The 21,250-nt window shown below is 41.6% G+C and overlaps 1 protein-coding gene across 1 annotated transcript; it reads right to left on the reverse strand.

The window, feature by feature from the left end:
* Window positions 1-6,230: 6,230 nt before the first annotated feature.
* Window positions 6,231-19,309, reverse strand: rab18a (RAB18A, member RAS oncogene family). Its single transcript, XM_085418149.1, has 7 exons — window positions 19,090-19,309; window positions 17,037-17,092; window positions 10,649-10,710; window positions 10,297-10,369; window positions 9,307-9,425; window positions 8,826-8,892; window positions 6,231-8,149 (listed from the first exon to the last, which is right to left on the reverse strand). The coding sequence occupies exons 1-7, from the start codon at window positions 19,155-19,157 to the stop codon at window positions 7,980-7,982; spliced, it is 615 nt and encodes a 204-aa protein (XP_085274275.1). The 5' UTR covers window positions 19,158-19,309; the 3' UTR covers window positions 6,231-7,979.
* Window positions 19,310-21,250: the final 1,941 nt, after the last annotated feature.

The following is a 21,250-nucleotide window of genomic DNA, read 5'->3' on the forward strand; positions in this document are numbered from 1 at the left end:
GTTACCAAGTCTATGGCATCTGAAGGTGTCGGTTTCATCTGACATCTGAAACAAACAATCAAAAACAGTTCCTTTCCAAATTCCAAGAAATTCACAGCCACCTAAAGCTGAAACACAAGATGAAATTCATCAAACGTGAGTGAAAACCAAATATGGCTTCTTGGCAGTAGAATAGGCAACAGAAATGTGTGCTCAAAAGAAAATAAAAATTGCATCTATAAGTTATAGAACTCACTAGAAGTCAAAATCCAGAAGCAGAACCTTTAGTATATGCTCACCTCACACAATCAATCCAAAGAAAGTTGGCTCAAAGTAACATAGAATTGAGCTTAAAAGGGTTTTTAGTTCCTATAAGGATTAATTTGAACTGTGAATCATGCAAAACAACTCTAGAAGTGTCCAGAAAAACTGTAGTGTTGGAAATAACATATCAGGCCCACTAGCTGGTGTAAATCTACCATAGGGTAAGAGGGGAGTACACACTGGACGGGTCATCAATCTGATGCAGGGCTAACACAGAGAAAGATAACCATTTACACTTACAGGCCATTTAGAATCACCCACTAACCACATGTCTGTGGAAGGAAGCACAGTACCAAGAGAGAACCCACACAGACACGGGGAGAGCATGCAGACTCTACACAGAAAGGCCCCGGCCAAATAGTGGAGTCAAATCCAAGACTTTTTGCTGTGAGGCAACAGTGCTAAACCCCACACCCCTAGTTGTCAGGTTCAAAAAATTAAGCCAATGCAGAAGTTTCTTAAACCTGCATTCTGTCTGATATGCAACTGTGACTGTGAGAAATCTGCCAGGGAGAGGCAGCCATCTGCCGCCCTGGTTCTGCTGGAGTTGTCTTCCTGTTAAAGGGGAGGGTTTTTTTCCCACTGTCTCCAAAGCGCTTGCTCATAGGGGTTTATATGATTGTTTTCTCTGTATGTATTATTGTAATATCTACCTTACAATATAAAGCGCTTTGAGGTGACTGTTGTTATGATTTGGCACTATATAAAAATGGTAAATGGCCTGCATTTGTATAGCGCTTTTCTAGTCCATAGGACCCCAAAGTGCTTTACACTACATTCAGTCATTCACCCATTCACACATTGGCGATGGCAAGCTACATTGTAGCCACAGCTGCCCTGGGGCGCACTGACAGAGGCGAGGCTGCCGGACACAGGCGCCACCAGGCCCTCTGACCACCACCAGTAGGCAAACATGGGGTTAGTATCTTGCCCAAGGATATTTGACATGCAGCCAGGAGGCAGCCTGGGATCGAACCACCGACCTTCTGATTAGTGGCTGACCTGCTCTGCCACCTGAGCTACAGCCACCCCACCCATAAATAAAATAAAATTGAATTAAAAAGAATTAAATGTGCTAGTCAAAAAACATTTATTGTGAATCAAATTTGTGGAGATTGCTAACGCTTATCAAATGTAACTTCAAAATATTTCAATTAAAATGTAAATTTTTTCATAACTGGTAGTTTCTTAATGTTTTGTTTTTTGCAGGTTTTTTTCTCCTCAGTATAACAAAGCTGCTAAAATGTGGTGTACTCCCCAGGAGGAGTGAACTGGCAGATCTCCACCCAAAGACCTGCTTAATTATGATCGCTATAGCCTTAGGTAACATAAGATCAAACCACGAATTCTGTCAGGCCATTGAACGGACAGACATACCTGTACTTGAACCCGCTAAATGACTCTTGTAAGCTATGTGGTTACAAAACAACTGTCATGTCTCTGTTATTCCATATAATCTGATTGAAAGGAACTCCTGCAACAAAGTGGATCGCGGAAGACACACAACCAGAATGAAATGAAAGTATTTTGTGTTTGCATGACCTGGCTGCGATTTCCCTGGAGAGAGCTTTATTTGACTAAAGGGTGCTGGTAGGAGGGTGGGAGATGTAGGTTGGCTTTGTGTCTTCAAATTCAATTGTCCACTATACAGTTAAGGAGCCCAGGTTTCCTGTGGCGTGTAGTAATAAACTTAGGCTCAGGTTTCATCCAAGGCGTAAAGGACAGCAAATGGTCAGAAAAAAAACAAAGTGATCTGGACTTCTATATAAGGTTAGGGACGTAAGCTACAAGACGCTGGGAAATCTCGACAGTGTCTGGAAGTTTCAACCTCAGAAATCTCTCCCTTCTTTCAAGCTAAGCTCTGGCCTGGCGGAAAAACGGCTTCTGTCGAATAACTGTGGATCTTCCAGGACCTTACAGACCTCCTTGCCTCTTCAAAGAGAATGAAATTGGGGTCTTTTAGTCTTGGTGGTTTACAACAAAATTCTCTGGTCTGGCCCCAAAATTAAGATCAGCTTGGAAAAGAAAAATAAGCAGTGAAATTACTACACAGGGGCCCAGATTATTTATACAAAATAATGAATTTGTTTCTATACATGCCAATCATCTCACCCAGAAGGGAGTTTATTAATTTTTTTTCTGCAGTGCTGCAGTCAAACATGCGTCCTGTCCATGAAAATGTTTGAGGCATGTGGAAAGCTTACACCCAGTCCATGTTGATACAATGTGATTAGTTTATTATAGAACCCGATGGCCTGAGTACATGGCTGTTTGCTTCCATGTTGCAGCGGTAGCATCTGGTGGGGCGATCTGACACGGCGGATGATGATGACACGGCTGCGGAATGCGAGACGCAGAGGCAGTGAGTGGCAGGAGATATGCCACACGGGATGGAAGTGACGTGAACATGGGGAATTATGGGTGGGGAGACGATGAATGAAGTTACTCATCCTGCCAGCCTGTCCTCAGCCCTCCCGCTTATTGCCACAGTAACCTGAGGCCGGGATGAAAGCAACCCCAACAGCAAGAGGACTTTTCTTTTCGAGGTTGAAGAGCACCCATCTCCTGCTTTCTTTAGGACTAGTACACACGGTGCTGTGTTTTTGAAAATAACAGGAGTGAGTTACAATACAATCATTTAGGTTCAAATTAGATTGACAGGGTATCAAATATGAGGAAACTCAGTTACAGATCTATTATGCGCTGAACTGACTTACATGCATCCGAGGCCAGAGGTTCACGCTGAACAAAGACCGAGGTCACCTGTTCACCCTGGGCCTGTTCTTATTAGGTTATGTGGAGCCTGATGTTATTATACACATATGCAACAAACATGCTGCTCTTGAGGATGTGTCGACAAAATCTATAGAAATTCTGGTAACGCTATAATACACCCAGAGACTAACGTCGCAATCTCCCTATAATTAAACAGAATTTACTTTATTTGTTTTGTGATAATATTTTACTTGAAATTATGATATAGTTATATTTACAAACAAATACTTAAAAGCAGGTAAGTAGTGTTCACTATGCTGTACATTTTGGAGAGGAGGTCATATTGGGGAGGGGCTTAACCTTAACTATTTCCAAATCTTTTACAGAAAAGGTGACACAAATTATCCTGTGAATAATTTGAAGTTTATAATAACCTGGTCATTTCATGGCAAAACCATATTTCATCTTACATTGTAAGTATGCCTTCCATTTCAGGGCATGGGCTGTATTATGGAGTAACTTATGCTTGCCTTTTTACACCTTTATTTAAGGTTTTGTTGTAATGGCGGAATTTTATTTAATTACATGGAAACTGTGGCCTTAGTTGTGAACCGTATTGGAGTTTACCATTCAAGTACTTTGCTTAATTCCAACAAGCCCATACAAGGTTCAAGATTTTGTAGAATGTAGGTGGTTGAGGTGGTGGGTGTTCTTTGTGAAGCAAAGGACACAGGAGGTTGCACAGTTCAAGTTCAAGAGATCAGGCCTGAAACTGGATTCTACGGCTGCCTGACAAAAATGTCAAAGGGTCTAAATGTGAACGAGTGCAACAATGTAAACACTAGGTTCCTTTTAATCAAAGTGTTTCCACCTGCAGTGCCAGAGCCATCAGTTCTGGTCATGCAGGTCATTACCTCCCAGTTTTCTGGGACTCAGTGGCTTACCTAAGGGAGGCCTGAGCTCGACTTTGCCCGACTTTAGAGGAAGGAAAAGGAGCAAAGGGGCATTTTCCTCTAACTTACCTCAGAAAGAAAATAGTGAAACAATCTGCAGACCTACGGGCTCCTTTTACAATCAACAAGTGAGGTTAAACCCCTAAGTGCAGAGGACATTGAGCTCTTGTCCAGAAGTTCTGTTAAACTCAGCAAAGGCCTGCTGCACCTTTCAGCCCTATCCCCTACCATATCACAGCTCCTCACTACAATAGTCAGTGCAGGTGGTTGTACTAGAGGATGATCTTTTTCCAATCACCTTCTCACTCTCTTCCTCACTTATATAAGTTAACATGGCAAAACAATCACCTGATAGCAAAATGGCAATAAGCATGACGACGTGAGTGCCGTCTGGGAACCCGACACCTTATGAAACGATGCCCAATGTCTCATAAGGTTTTTACACACGACAGCATGACTGCTCTCCTGAGGAGCTCATCTGAACGCTAACCCATAAGGCCTGCTGCTCTGGCAGGCAGAGGAGGAGCAGGAAGACCAGGTTGTGCTAATGAGAGCCAGATCTGCTCTGTTAGCTTTGTGCCTGGCTGCATGCTCAAACACAGGCAGCAGGACAGAGAGCAGTCTATCAAGCAGTGCCCCCCAGAGCAGCTTTCAGGCTTTCTCAGACAGCGAGGTGTGTCAGGACATGAGGTGTTCTGGGTGTTTTCATGTGACATGTTGGGTGCCAAAGAGTGTTTAATCCTCCTTTCAGTGCTTTTCTGTTTGACCAAGGTTTACCAAAAACTCTTTTCCCCAGGGAAACCACCGTCTTTCATCCACCCCTTCAAGCCATACTGTTGAATCTTCTGCTGCATGAATTGCATTGAAACCACAGACACTGAGGGTGATCAAGTTATTGATGTGGTAATCCAGTCATGTTCCTGCAATGCCAGCACAAAGTTTGACTTTTTTGGCTTTAGGTGGATAAATTTGGAACATCTACCCCAGAGGTGGAACTGTTACAACTAAAGGCTTCTCAGAGGTTAGCATCCTGGGTATCGCTAGACCCATTTTACTCAGTCGCAGGTTTGATTGTGATGAATCTCTGAATTTAGCCTGACACTTAAAGTCATAAAAATACTTGATTTGACTTGATAGAGTTCCACCCCAAATCCAAGCTGCTACACTGCCCTGATATCCCTGTATTCTGAATGTAAGTTGAGCCATTGTCAACACATTAACCTTTTTGCCAAAAAAGACAATTTAATTTTTAATCATCACTTTTTTAACATTCAAACACTTTCCAACTCACTTTGGAAAAAGGTGACCTTTTTTCTTTTTTTTTAACCTTAATTGACATGAGTCGTGTCTTTTTAGTCAAACACTACGGTGAAATTCAGATATACCATAGTTTTATAGTTAGTCTACTTTTTTGCATGGGCATGCAACTATTCAGTAACTGTTGGAGTGCAGTGTCCATTTATGTAAAGGCCATTGGTGCTTCAGTAGAACCTCGTCTTCTAGTGCCTCTGGTTATGTGTGGAGTTTGCGCGTTCTAACCTTGTCTTCACAGTAGATCTAATATCTAAGTTGTCCATCTGTCTTTGCCAAGGACAGTTTCACAAAAAACAGATTCTAAATCGCAAAAAGTTCCATTTCCTTCTTTAAATAAAAGGTTCAGGTTCTGATGCATACAGCATTTGAGGTTGGGGTGGGGGTTCGAAAATTACCATCCACTGCACAACTTTGCACAATATGTCACTAAAAGGTAAACCAAACAAACGTATTCTCCAAAATATATAATCTCTCAGCTCCTCGAAGACTGTTTTTTCAGTGTAGGCATGAGGAAACAGTGGTGCTGCAGCTCAGCACATGGTTGGACCACAGGAAGACTTTGGGCTCCGCGTCTCTTTTGTTTGACTGGGACATACAGCTGCCCAGAGTGTGGCAAGAAATGAGGGATATGCTACAAGGGAAGAGTTCTTGGTTTAGCTGCCAACCCTGACCCTTTTATAATGGCTCAGGAATTATTCACATCCCAGTTAAAGCACTGATAGAGTGAATTATGGCTGCGGCGGTGCTTCCTGAGGAGTTCGCCAAAAAGATGATTTAGACAGATCTCACGTCTGGGGTCTGAGGGCTCCTCGGACACTGTTTAAACACCAAGTCTTTATTCTGAAGACACAGGAATGTGACGGGTGCCGGGTGAAAACCCATCACCTAGCAGCCACATTTCTAACATGGCAATGATGACAGGGGCGCGTCAAGTAACACATCAGCAGCAACACATCCATTTATATTCACTTAAAAAAAGAACTTTATTTAGTTTAATACATAGGGCAATTTGTAGTGAAATATGGATACATTCAGCTTTACACAAAGGTTCCCCGACAAAGTCTTAAAATACAACGTTTATAAATGTTTTGACATATTTCAACACAAAAGAGACAGCTATACCAGTTTAATAAGTAAAAGCCTACTTCCTTTTTATTGTAACCATTAAATTTAAATGGTAAATTAGCATTTATTTTCAGCTAAATATAAGTAAGCCTCTAAACGTCATTCACCAGCAGACAAACTGGGGAAAAAAATGGCACACAGATTTCCCATGCAATTAAAAAAAATAATAAAAATCAATGTGTGATGAGACATGCTCAAATTCATGTCACTTTCACTATCCCTGTTAGGAGATCAAACCCCCAGAAGTACATTTCCTGGAACATATGCCAGCGCTTGAATACTGCAAACATGGTCAGAGGTCAGGGGTACAGTACATTTATGAGTGTTTCTCAGATGCTAACACAGAGATGGGAGAACTGCGAAATCCATTAGCAATGTGGAGCGCACAGCTTTTTCTTTGATTTTTCCAAATTCAGTGGAGACACCCGTATGACTCACTGCCCTCTTTAATATTGAACACTTTTCCTTTGTCTCTGTCCAGTCAAAGGGATCTATATGAAAGACTAACAGTGGTGGTGATATTACTGATATTATCTGTCTGAGTGAATGAGTGCCAGTAGGTCGCACTCCATTAAAGCAACTTGTTACACACATTAAAAAAAAAATTTTTTTTAAAAAGGCGTGCAATTTTAAGAGGTCCCCTCTTCTTCAGCACCCAGTGGAAAGCATGTTGGTGCCAGTCTCTTCGATTTATGCTCTTTTCAAAAAACACAGCACTAGTTTGAAGTCCAAGTCAATAAAAGTCATAAAACACCATTCCAAACACTTGGAAAGAAATGAGGCAGTCATGTGCACAACAGAGTCATTTGATCCAAGCCTTTGACCGAGAGTGCCGAGATAAAATACAAGACGGCTCGGCTTGATAAGCTCCTCCATAAGCAGCATTATAATCTTAGAGCCTGTGCACGGGGAACAGGACAAAGTGCAGGGCAGAAGAAAAGTGACACTAACACTGGAGAAAAGTCGGCCCTGCTTTGATGCAGCTGTGCTTGCTAAGGCGAGGTACGCCAAGGACAAAAAGCATGCTTGATACGAAAAGAAACCTAGGTCAAATACAAGAGTTTCAACTCTCATTATCATACTTCAGAGATTTAGCCATATGTCTGACAAGCTTTGGCTCACGATTCTGGACTCGCTTTACTGCATCCCTATAACTAAATCACACGAGTATCAAGCGAGAACGGTTAATGTGTTGACCGTGGCACTGCGACTGCACAAAACTGCGACTCAAAACAAAACAGAAAGAGAGAAACACTCAAATTCCATTAACAGGAAAGCTGAGCTGTATTTGCATTTTAGCGCCGCGTTGTCACTAGAAAGTGTGCAAAAGGTCTGTGTGTGTGTGTGTGTTTGTGTCTGTCTGCGAGAGAGAAATAAACACTTTCACCTAAGAAGAGAGGAGAAAGTTGGATCTCTAATGCCTTGATGTGTGAGGACGGAGCTCAGGACAGCACACAGCAGGAAGGGAAGCTGTTCTTTTAAAGTGTGTATGCTTGTGTGTGTGTGGATATGCTTGTATTCGAGGGTATTTGTCCCGTGTAAATCTTTAAATGTGTGTGTATAGGTAGTCTAGACAAGGGAGCAGTAGCCGCCGCAGGTTCCACCTCCTGCGTCTTCGTCGGTGAGCTGGACTGCTCGGCCGTGGTTCTCGCTCTGCCATAAGCCAGGAGTCTGGATTATCTTCTCCACCAGCTCCTCAAACGCACACTGAACGCCGTCCCTCGTCTTTGCACTCGCCTCTGGGAGGACAGAGAGTGCAGAGGGAAGGAGAGAGGAGGGGAGAAGTGACAGGGACGGGAATGGGGAGGAGGCAGAGATTGGAAAAGGTGGAGAAAAAGAAGACAAAACGCAGAAACAACAACTGTTAATGTCTGCGTCTTGATGTCATCATCTGCTGGCCCCCCCAGCAGGAGTGCAGAGTGGTGGAAAACATCTCAACAGTAACTGTCAGCTCCACGATGCTAATACTGGACCATAGCAGGTTATTATTGGCTCTAGTCAGCACCTGCTGCGTAGCATGATAACATCCAGGAACATTTCAATTGTAATAACCATAGCATAAAGAAATAAATCCTACTATGACAAATCACGAGAAATATCTTTGAGAATTGCTTGGAAAACATGTCAAGAAATCTTTACATATTACCAAATAACACTTTAAGTGCTCAAGATAAAAACTAGGTATTAACTTTTAAGTTCCCCCTTTTTACTGACAAACCTGAAAAATAACAGCAGAGGGGGAAAAAAGAGAGTGCACTAAAGATGATATATGAAGCCTGCTTTATAAATAGAAGTATGCAAGCATTCCTCGGTGAGTATGATAGTTATTTCAAACTCTGCCTCCCCTGTGAAACAGTCTGGTGTAACTCATGTGCCCGGCAGCTCTTTGTAGAGCGGGGAATCCTCCTGACTTACCTATAAAAAGCATGGAATGTTTTCTTGCAAACTTCAGCCCTTCGGCCCTGTCTAACTCGTGGTTTTCCTAAAACAAAGGAAAGGTAATGGATTATTTGAGGTCTGTCGGGTTGGGCTGTCAGCTACTGTGGTCGTCACGGGCCAGAGAGAGAAAGTGGTTTTCACAGACAAAGATCAGAACGCAATGAATTCATAACAGTACACGTTTTTAACTCCACTTACTGATTCTGGTATCCTGGCAAAGGACCAGCTGCCAGAAAATATGAAAGTGCTACTATCGTTTAGCTTAGCAATCCATCAGCTGGTCGAGGGCTCACTTTGTAAAACACACTTATTTTTGGGGCAATCCATCTCCCTGTTCTGTGTGTGTATCACATATATATCTAAAGAGCATAAACCAAGGGAAGACTGCACTGAAGCTAAATATTAAAAATGTCACGCGCACCCTTAACATCACAATTTTATAGACAAACACACTGACCTTATCAATTTTGTTCCCTACAAGCATTTTAACAAGGTCATTCCTTGTACAGTATGTCTCCAGCTCACTCAGCCAGTTGTCGAGCTTTGTAAAGGTTTCCCGTCTCGTGACGTCGTACACTGTGACACAGAATGAACAGGGCATGCTCAGAATGCAGGAAAATATTCATTCACAGGATGAGAAAAAAATATTTTAAGTGCAGAATGAGTGAGTGGATTTTCTGGATGCACGATTGAGAGAACTGCAATAATTATGCAAAAGTAGTTATGGTGTGTAAGGCAATAGGACCATCTGACACACTAAAATTAATCTGACAGGTGTAAGAAGTCCTTGACTGCTGAACCTTTTTGACTGGTTTATCATTGAAAATCACAGAGCAAATGAAACTTTACTGACAATAACACTGTAATTTCCACTTCGGTAATAATAATATTAATACTAATAATAATCCTCATTATCATCTAACAAAAAAGTTAAAATAAATACCGCAATAAAATAAAGGAACATCAACTTAAACACATGGCTGGTTTATTTGAAAAAACAAAAACAAAAGAAAAACGGGGGGGGGGGGGGGGGGGGTGTCAAAATCCCACTGATACAACGAGGCGCCTCCTGTTACTTTACATCATTAGTGTGGTCAAAAACCATGAACTGTAGAGGAAGTCTGCTTTAGAGGTTTAACTTTCCGTAGTGTGTGTGTGTGTGTGTGTGTGTGTGTGTGTGTGTATACATGCTGCACATGCATGACCTTATGAAGACTCTGATTTAAGAGTATAAACTAACTTCCAGAAAGAGGCAGGCGTATGTGTGTGAGTCACAGGATGAAAAGCCATCACTCACTTTACAACAGGGGCATGACTGTAAAGTCAAAGGCCGCACACATGTGCGCTTGCACACACACACACACACACACACACACACACACACACACACACACACACACGCACGTACAGGTGTTTGAGCAATGACGGTGCTAATAGCTTTGCTTACCCAGGATGACTCCCTGGGCACCGCGGTAGTAACTGGGCGTCAGGGTTCGGAAGCGCTCCTGTCCCGCGGTGTCCTGCAAAACGCACACTACTGCTCACACTTGCAAGGAAAAAACCAGTGGCTACAAACCAGGGCAGACAAACACGAACAACACAGACACACTCCTTGGTATCAAGGGGTGGAAATAGTGTTACATAAGCGCCATCTTCTGGTTACTTGAGAGAAGAGCCGGTCTAGACCTGAGCTGGAGCTGTTTCATAGTTAATTTTTCTGCTCTGACAAACAAGAGCTGCATGTTTGTTTAACCGAGTGATACTAAAGCACTGGAATAATGATAGAGTCTGTAACATACCCATATTGCCAGCTTTGCCTTGTTGCCATCCACAGAAATGGTCTTCACTTTGAAGTCAACGCCTAGACAATGAAAAAAAAAAGAAAACAGAAAAAAAAGAAAGGGGCAGTTAATCACCGAAACCCACATGATTACCTCATCCTGCTTCAGGCCCAATATGATGACTCCTACAGGTTTGTTCAATTACTGCCAACAATATCATATCATGGTGACAGACCATAATTATTGAAGATGAATTGTCAAAACACAATGTCTATGAACTTGTGTTAACCTCTGGTTATTCAGACTGGCATTACGCCCGTCCCGTGTCCTGCACTTAAATTACAGTGTGACCGTGCATTCACATACACGACGAAAGGACAGTGCGGTTTAACGTCCTGAACGAAAACCGACGAAAAAAAATGAAAGGCCGGCACCTGTAAAATGGCTCAGTGAGCAATGACTCAGTCTTAAAAATCCCTGCCAGGTCCCAGAGGAGCAGACGTGAAAATAACAATGTTGCCCCCCCCCCAACAAGTAAATCTCCTCTATTGCCTCTTTGCAGTGTCTCGGCGAGCGGAGCGTGCGGCGTCTGGATGACATATAGGCCGTGTTTTAGCATCCACTGACAGATTTACCAGGGCAATGTACACTTGTGATGGGCTTGTTTTTACATCTGGGACTGAGGAGGGGAGTTCAGCTGAGAGCCAAAACAGAAGAGAGATCGAGCAGGAGAAAGGGGACATGAAGACAGGCTGATATATGGCACCGCACTCACACACAAATACACAGTCTGTTCACAAAGCCCATCACAACAACTAGCTCTTCCTCTCGTCCAGCAGGGTTGCTCAGATACTGCTGCCAGGCGCATGTGGAGACGAGTTTACACTAAACATTTCCCTGAACCTGGACCAGTCTCTTCTGCTCTAATTCACTACATATACAGACGGGCCTTGCCCAGGGAACGCACAGTAATGCATCTGTTTGCAATATCACAACACAACAAGATGCTACTAGTGCTACAGGTCAAGGCTGGGCTGCTCTCTGCAGGCCCTTCTCTGTACGATATAAATACACCAAAGGCAGAGCAGCACAACCCACTAGTTCGACACAGAGAGAGTGGTGGTGGGGAATGACACATCATTGTTAGCCTGTATTCTCTTTTGTCTGTAACCTTTGGCAACGATGGCACCGAGAAGAAACAAGGTGCTTTAAGCCACCAGTAAGAGTATCATAAATGCAAAGCTGCTAATGTGCCTGCTGATCATCGTTGCAAAAGATCATTTAACACTCTGTGTGCTAGTGTGATGATGTGTCGAGACAGCCTTTGGCAATGGGAGAAATCCAGCCTCGGGGTGGTGAGATGAAGAAAATACTTTAACTGAGACTGAATGATACCAGATTAAAAAAAACTGAATCTCAAGTCAAAGCACAGAACTGACTCCAATAAAGACATCTGTTTGGCAGAGAATCCCAGCTGGCCAAGTAAAACAGTAGCGGCCCGTGCCTTGACCTTGACAAAACAAAGTATTTTCTCCGTTCCAACTAGGGCTGGGCCATATTATACCGTTCACGGTAATACCGGTATAATGTTAGGCAACGATAGGAAAATGAAATATCGCGATAGAATGGGAGTAAAACGCGCATGCGCAGTGCCTTTGTTTTCATACGCACATGGCCGATTGTTGAGTGAAACAGATGAACCAGAATTGGTTTGTAAAAATGGTGCAACTTCCGTGATGTGGAACTGGTTTGGTGTTTGTCCGTCAGATACACAACAAAGCACATTTTTTTTGCAGAACATGCAAGCGGCCGTTGTTATTGTCGTATTTGTCGGACTAAGATGCTCTTAAATCTGGGAGTAATCTGGGTCCTAAGCTCCGTATGCTTCAGGTCAAACAACACTGCAGCATCACTTAGAGTTAAAAACTGTCTAAATTCTTTCATCTTTAATAAAACGATCAGCATTGCTGCTTTACCAGGTGTAACTATAAAGTTTAACTTCCAGGCATCCATGAAAACAAAAGTTATTACATTTAACGGAGTTAGAAGTTAGCAGGAAGCTAGCGGAAGTTAGCTCGCTAGTTTCGCTAGTTACCTAAGCATGATATAGCATGTTCTGACTGAGAGATTTCTGAAAAAAATCAAACGTACAGCTCTGCTATCACTTCCAACATAAATGAAGACAGGAAACTAAACAGCAGTGACGTTTGTAGGGTTACTGAAGTTGGGCTAGCTGGTATATAATGATGTGCTACGTGATCGCTAGCGACACAGCTATGTTAGCATAACATAAACAGTGAAGCTGGAGGACGAACACTAACACTTTTCCACTTATAAAAGTTAACGTGAAGGTTCTTCATGGTTAGAGACAAATGCAATCGCATGGCAGGATGCTGTAAACGGACCAAACTTCAGTCAGGAGAACAACTGAGATAATCCATCCACAATACGAGGTTAGTCATTAATATACTGCAACAACATGGGAATAGAGCAGCTGCCAGAGAATTCAACATTAATGAATCAATGGTACAGAAGTGGAGGAAGCAAGAAGAATGAGTTTAATAAAGTTTGATTTATCTGACTGCTTTGTTTCGCTTAATGTGCCTTATAATCCCGTGCACCTTATGGTCCGAAAAATACGTACTGCACACTGCAGTTTAATGTTGCAAAGCACCTCTTTTTAACTTCAGTGGATATTATACATGGTTATGCTCAGGATATGTCAGCCCATTTCTACTGGAAATCCCTTTTGGTTAAACTTTCAGCAAGGAATTTGCATTTGCACTGTTACATTTTTATAAAGCTTTAATGTACATAAAAACCAGCTTCTTGTTTAAGTGAAAATAAATGGAAGGTTGTCTTTTTGCGCTAGTAATGTTGTGGAGTTGTATTTTGTCTCGCATCAATTATATCGTTGGTTATATCGTTATCACAAATTTTCAAATATATATCGTGATAAATATTTTTGGCCATATCGCCCTGCTCTAGTTCCAACCCCTCTTGGGATCTGTGCTTTTCGGCCGTTTTAACAAAGACAGCATTGTGAGCTACAAGCGATTCACAAAACAACATTAGTTTGGTTTGAAAAACTAAAAAGAAAAAAAAGAAAAGAAAGTAGAATTCTTCATCCAAATTCTCTCCAAAATATTTTAAATCTGGAGCTCAGGGATGCTTTTGTCAAAATAAAATAATTAAGGTAGCTGCAGCTTTAATAGCTTATGAAAGTATAGTCGGTGTGTCCTCGATCCGTCAACTGATTTATTCAATTAACAAAAAAAGGCTGATATTATTTGCAGATACACAGTTTGGGGTTGCCACTACTTCTAAAAACCTTTACCAGATAAGATGGATAGTTTGGTCTGCCACAGATTGTTTTTTTTCTCCACACAGCATTAACTTTAAAATTAATCTGAAAGCTTTGTGGCTGTCTCAGTGTGTGGGATTGTGGTGACTTTAGTTTTAGCTCACCAAGTGCTGCAGAATCTCCTAAACGTCCACATTTCTGCCTAGCGACCCTAGCTTGACTTAAAAAGGAAAAAGAAGAAAAAAGCTAAACTTTAACGTCTCTTTTACAGTTATCTGCAGTAGGTACTGGGGGTTTAGCAAACACATGCAGCCAGTATGCTGACTGAGCCTGGAACAGATAACATAAAAAGTCCGTCAACTTGTGGCTGCGTTGCTCCAGACCATGTACAGTACCTGTCAGCAGCCTCAGCCAGGCCTGCACACTACAGGCTGGGAAACAGAGTGAAGGACAGTACATTTAGCTGAGCATGGTTGTCACTTTAGTCTACTGCAGTTGTTTAAAGTTGTTAAAAACTCCAACTTTGCGTGGGTGTGTCACAGCACAAATATTCTGGCAGGCATCACTAACATCCTTACATTACTGAGGTCCTGATAAGTGGTGGTGTTTGCAAATAGTGCTGAGCAACAGGATTGAAAAAAAAAACCCGTAACCTCGTTGTTACTACAGCTAATTTAAGACCTTTCTGATATTCCTAATCAAAATTGAATACCACGATCTATGAAAAGATCAAATGCATGTGTCAACTGAGGGTGTACTTCAACTTATGTGTTGTGGTGAGCTAGAGTTTAATGCTGTACACACAACGGCAGAAGTTCACGTCATGTATGACCACGACTGGCTTTCGCATTGGGACAGCGGGCATCTGGTCTGGTGGTCCTCCCTCAGCATATTTGGTCTTTTGGACACCAACTGTATCCGTTTATGGAGAAAATATCCTCATGTAAAGCCTAAAACCAGGCACCAGTTGAATGATTCAGTATGTACTAGAAAATAGTGCAGCAAGTCATTCTGTAGAGTTTCCAAATCATCCATTTCAACGTTTCTAATTAAAAATCATTACTACAGGTATACAGCATAACTGTCTCTTCTGCCCTCTCATGTTTCGCTGGTCTAAGAGTCTGAGTGCACAAACATCAAATATCAGACAGTTCTATCTGGTATCACGCTGCTTTTGTGTGTTTAATCAGCTTAAATGGCCATATTGCAACTGTTTATGACAAATTCATTTATTTTAATGTAGAAAACGTTGTTCTAGAGCCCGACTGACATCCATCACTTCTCTTCCGTTTATCCAATTTTAGGGTTGCGAGAGGGTTGAAGCCTATCCAAGCTGTCATAGGGCGAGAGACAGGATACACCCTGGCAATCTGTCCAGGGTGTATCCTGTCTCTCGCCCTATATTATTCTGTGTAAATAATCATTCTGTACATACGATAATTTTTAATCCTACAACTGTTTATAACTTGCATAGTTCACATTTCTGTATAGCTGTATATCTCCGATTTCTGTATAGTTTTTCATATTTATATCCTGTTCATAGCCTGTACTCACTACAGCCTGTACATACTTATAGTTATAGAATATTCATAACATACTTCATACCGTGTACATTATAACATACCATAATAGACCCATTTCTGTAATATACTTACATATCTATATTATTGCTAATATATATTGTAATATATCTATATCACGGCTAAAGCACTTCTGGATGGATGCAAACTGCATTTCGTTGCCCTGTACCTGTGCATGTGCAATGACAATAAAGTTGAATTCTATTCTAATTCTATTCTATATTGCCAGTCTATTACAGGTCTAACACAGAGAGACCGTTCCCGCTCACCTTCACACCTATGGGCAATTTAGTTACCAACTAACCAAATCCCACCAACTGCATGTCTGTGGAATTTGGGAGGAAGCCAGAGTACCTGAAGAGAACCCACACAGACACAAGGAGAACATGCAAACTCCAAGTCTCAAACAACAAGTCTTTAGAAACTACAAACAACTACCAGCCTGAATTACAGACACGGACAGCTGGAGTACGACTTGGCTGAGTAGTCATTCCTGTTACACTTCTTGACGTCTGCTCCCTGGTTGCATGTGTAGTTGATGCGCTGTAATGTAAATTCTCTGAGGACAAGTCCATGTGGTCAAAAAAATCAAACAAAAAAAAACTGGCAGACATGTGGATGTCTGCACAGACCCTCACACTAACTGACTGACGACAGAGGTATTAGGTATAGACAACACTTTAAGCACAGCATAAATGAATAATCCACAACCTGCTGTGACATTAAAACAAGTTCTTTTTTAACCTGCACTATCATACTGTTCGAATAAGGACACATAAATAATTAACAGACAAACAAAACAAAACTCTTTTTTATGCCTGAAGAAATTCAAGAAATGTCTCAAGTCACAACAATATTCATATTGATCTTAAAGTCCTATACTGGTCGGGCTCTATGCTGGCAGCAACCTGCTGCTTCATCAAACTTTTTGAAAATCTACTCCTCCTTTTCCTTCCTGGCTCCACCGTGGTTATACAGCTGCCTGCAGGAGCTGTGCTGCTGCTGACTGAGATCACAACAAGTGTTGCATGTGAACATTAACCACTAAAGATTCAGTGCTGATATAAACTCATAGTCATATTTGATAGTATTTTGATAGATAAAAGCAATTTTTTTAATTCCTCCTATTCTTTCATGTTCATCTTGTGGAGGACAAATGCATGTGTTGTTCTATGCAGCATAGACCAAAAGCACCCCTATTTTAGTCTCTACTCCTGACACTGGTTGAATGCTAAAGTGTTAGCATACTCATATGTAATGTGGACATCATTACTAACCCATGAGACAACAGGTTTAAATGAGCTCATGCTGTTTGTGCCTCAGATGAATCGATGTATTGCTTATTATTACTCAAATTCAAGATCCTTGTCTTTGTGACTGTTTACTACTCTACGTCTGTGTCTTATTTAATCTCTGCTGCTGCTGCTGATGATGATGATCCTGTACTTGCCAGCACGTTCTGATCTACAAAGCCACATTTTTTCCATTTTACCCTTTAACAGACCTCACATGTTCAACTCACCTATTGTTGCTGATTGTTCCGGGTCGAATGTGTCTTCTGTAAATCTTAGTAGGAGGCTGTTGACAAGAAGATGGAAATAAGAAGATTAGACCTCATCATGACTCACACGTGTGTTTTTTAGTAATTGTATTCTCCTCTCTTGAGGATGCTTTTGAGCTGAAGTCAGGTTTCCAGTTGCCCTGACTCCTGCGGCAGGAGACAGTCTCTTTCTCTATCTCCTTCTATTGATCACTCTGTCCTTCACGTGCAAGCAAGAGGTGATGTCAAGCTCCAGATGACATCACCACTAGATTGCAGTCAGGAGGACAGGGTTCGTTTCTTAACCATGACTAATCGAGTGCAAAGGCCTTAACAGCCCCGCTGACGATGGCAATATGCTCGCTCCTCTCCCTTGACCCAGACATAATTCTCGTACTTTTTCCTCACGGGCCATCAGAAGAGATGCTGAAGCAGTAAGTGTTTATTGTTTGAGGGCCATATGGCTGATGAACTCATGCAGGGAAACAGCCAAGTTAGAAATGTATTCTGTACAGGTCAAGAAACATGAAACACATACATTCCCTGCCAAGCATTCAAATCTGTCATGATTTAAGGCCTTCAGATTGCAGGGAAACAAAATAAATATCTGTAAACTATTCAAAAATAAGTGTACCTATTTGATATTACCAAAGCTGGCTATGGATGATTCAAATTAGGACATTTGAAACTAATCATGGTCTGATTTTGTTTATTGTATTAAGCGAAATCCTATTTAATAATAATACTAAATTGCTTTCTGGAAACAATGCATCACGGCCTGGACGATGCCACGGCAGACAGCATGCAGTACAGCCGTCTAGATATTCTTCTGTTTTCTGGAAATATAAGCAAACACAGATCTGTGTTATGGTGTCGGCATAAAGCCAGTCCTTCCTCTGGGCAGAGCTTATACAGACCAGCCATTAAAAGATGCCAACTAGCAGTACAAGCCCTGTTAAAAAAAAAAGGGAACTCTTTAGTATAAGTAGACACATGTTGCACATCAATGAACTGACCCAGGAAATTGGAAAAATTTCAGCTAACAGCGGACACAGTACTGGGCGTTAAAATATCAGCTGCAAAGAACATAAATTACTGCAAACTTTTTATTAATTATCATCTCTGCTTTCTGGTTTAAAACATAGCTGATTTTAACTTTAACACTCTGTCCTTGTTGATGCTGAAGTTCCAAGTCTTATTATTGCCTCTCTTTGGTCTATTTTCAATAGATGGGTGTACTTTTGGTCAAGAACTTGTTTAAAGGCTTACAATGGCATAATTTTCTCGGAATGTTCTATGGCTATGGAAGGCACGCTTGTAGTCAACACCATAGTCTACAATGTGATGGTTGATGGCTCCGGAAGGCTATCAGAATTCCTCCAGCAGCCGGGACCACTGTTATGGAGACCTGCAAACCTGGATCATGATCTCTTTTGGCAGGGACACACGCTATAAACTTCCATGCTGATGTGGGTAAAAAGCATTTTACCCTGCGTGGAATATTATCAGGTTGATTTGTGGTTGTTAATAAGGACTCTGATTACCACATGACGACAAGAGCAAGTGTATCGTTTACATGTTTTGAAGTCCCATCTGGAGAAGGGGTACGCTTACTTGAGCGTGACCGGTTCGGATCGATCCTTCTGCTGGGTTCTTAATGACGGAGATGCTAGCAGTACAAGTAAATGGACTTAAAAGAGTGTCAGCTTCTCGTTTAGCCATCAAATTAGTGTGAACAAAAACAGCCTGTTTCTAGCAATTATGTCAGACGTGCACATAGTTGATGTCACGTACAGAGCTTCTGGCATCTGACTAATGCGTTAGCTAAACAGTGTGCACACTGTAAGCATTTCTTGTACATGTTGTACCAAGACAGTCTGACCTCTGTTAGAATAAAGAACAGGACAAACCAGCACTGAACCGTCTACATCGTTTTAAAAACTAAATTCTCTTTATCCACCTGCTACATCCCTGCTAGCGCTGGCTAACGTTAGCAGGGAGCCACGACATCACTTTGTTGATCACTTGGTCTTACCTGGACTTCCCAACGCCGCTTTCTCCTATTATCAGTATCTTCAGCGTGGTAAGCACGTCGTCTTCCATTCTTTCTTCACTGTATGCTGTGTTACTCTCAGTAAATCTCTAAAAGAGACTTGTTAAAGTGAAGCTGACTAACTTGCGTCCCTGTTTACAGCTCACAGCACAGATAATAATATGACAGCCCTTTGGTGAGACGTCTCACTCCAACCATTTCCGGTATGACTTGTCACTACTTCCGCTGGAGATCTTACAGGATATCTTGGGAGAAGATTATGTAAGACAAAGGACGCAGTGTTGCAACATGTCGACGTCATGTGTTCGTGTCATTTTAATAGTACTGTATATTTGCTACTGGACTCTTTAAACGGGGATTTTTCACACTCCGATACATTTGTTACTAATGTAATTTCAAAGTCAACCATTTGAAATTCTTATGTCAATGACAGTCACAGTGAATTGATTGTGACTGGCAATTTTGACATTTTGAAAATGGCTCATTTGTTTACATGAGGTATTTATGCATGTCACCGAATTTTACTTCTTGCCCTCTGTGTACCAAAAAAGTATTGGTTTATATATGAAAAATATAGGCTCCTATGAATTTTCCACTCATGTTCACCAGTATCACTGAACATGATCTTATTAATGTTTTAATCCTATTCTAAAGACAGGGAAGGTTTTTGGTCAGTATTTACACATGTAACTGTACAAAACAATATATGTTGTTTTCAAAGGCTACATTTTTGGTCCTCTTATGGTCAGGTCCATAACTAGCTCGACAATGGCAAAAGGTAATTACACCTATGTAGAATACCAAATACAATTTTATTTTGTCTTTAGTCAAAACAGTCAACTATACTCCATCAGCCTTTTTTTAACCTCCTAGGACCTGGCGTCCACATATGTGGAAATCACATTTTGGGTTGTATAGACCAAAATGCTAAATTTTGCTCTACAAGGATCTGATATCCACTTATGAGGGCGTTATACTGCCACTCGAAATTTAAAGTGAATCCTCATATGTGGATCTCATTTTTCTCAGAAACAAAAATAAGGTAATAAAAAAAAAAAAAAAATCACGCAATTCTTTGTTTTTACATTCATCAGTTCCTAATCAGCCCAAATAGCAACTTTGCTATTTACATACATACTTACAAATCATCATCATATCTGAGGATACACCATTTACCAATCAGCTCTGGACTTTCCCACTGGATTTCTTTTTCTGGATTCCCCCCACTGCCTGCCTGTGATACAGCTGTTTCTATCTTCTGGCCAAAAGTGAAACACTTGGTGTTGCAGCACTTGCAGTTAAACTGCACATGCAGCTTACATCACAAACCATCAGTTCTCCTGGAGCTCCAGTAATGACCTGGTGAATTCTCATGGTTCCAGGAACAGCTGGTATCTGCTTTGGCATTTTCTTCATAGCTTCCTCAACATCTTCACTTTTCACAAAGAACAGTTTCACACTTGTGTTTGTTTCAGAAAAGGCCCTGAATAACTCTTCTGCATCTGGGATGTCATGCCCCATCATGTCAGCTGCTCTTTTTAAGGCTCCCCCGACACCATCTGGTGCTCCTTTTCCATTACGAGCCTCGAAAAAATTCCAAGAGCCAGCCTTGAATCCTCTTCTGTCCAGTTCTGTAGTGAAAAGGTAGAAGTTTCTTGGTTGTTTGTATTGCGTACAGGCTCCGTCGCTTAAAAGGTGCAGCACAGACACTTGTGGATGTTGGCCTTGAAGGTAATCTAGTACAGGATTTAGGTGCTGCCATATTGCTGGAGGGCCTTTATGTCTACTGGGGGAGATGGTGCTAAAGCACACAGGCACTGAGAGTCCACCAACATACAACACACAAGTATGAAGGATGGCCTGCTGATGTGAAGCCCCAAAGTGGACTGCCTGAACTTGAGAACTGTATTTACAGCTGTAGTTTTCTGAGAAGTCAACATGTATCAAAGTCTCCTCCCCTGACATGCTGTTCTTCAGCTCACGGCTCAAAGATAAATTAAAAATGCTTGCAATGAAAGTGTTCAGGTCTTAGGAGGATAAGAATACAAGATATTTTTTGGGGGGGTTTATTGAATATGGACAGTGAAGACAGAGAGGAAAGTGGGGAGAGAGAAATGGAAGACATGAAGCAAAGAGCCATGGG

This window comes from Rhamphochromis longiceps, linkage group LG9 (genome assembly GCF_057381845.1).
Source record: "Rhamphochromis longiceps isolate RC_006_pf linkage group LG9, R_longiceps_female_GT1.1, whole genome shotgun sequence".
Taxonomy (NCBI): domain Eukaryota; kingdom Metazoa; phylum Chordata; class Actinopteri; order Cichliformes; family Cichlidae; genus Rhamphochromis; species Rhamphochromis longiceps.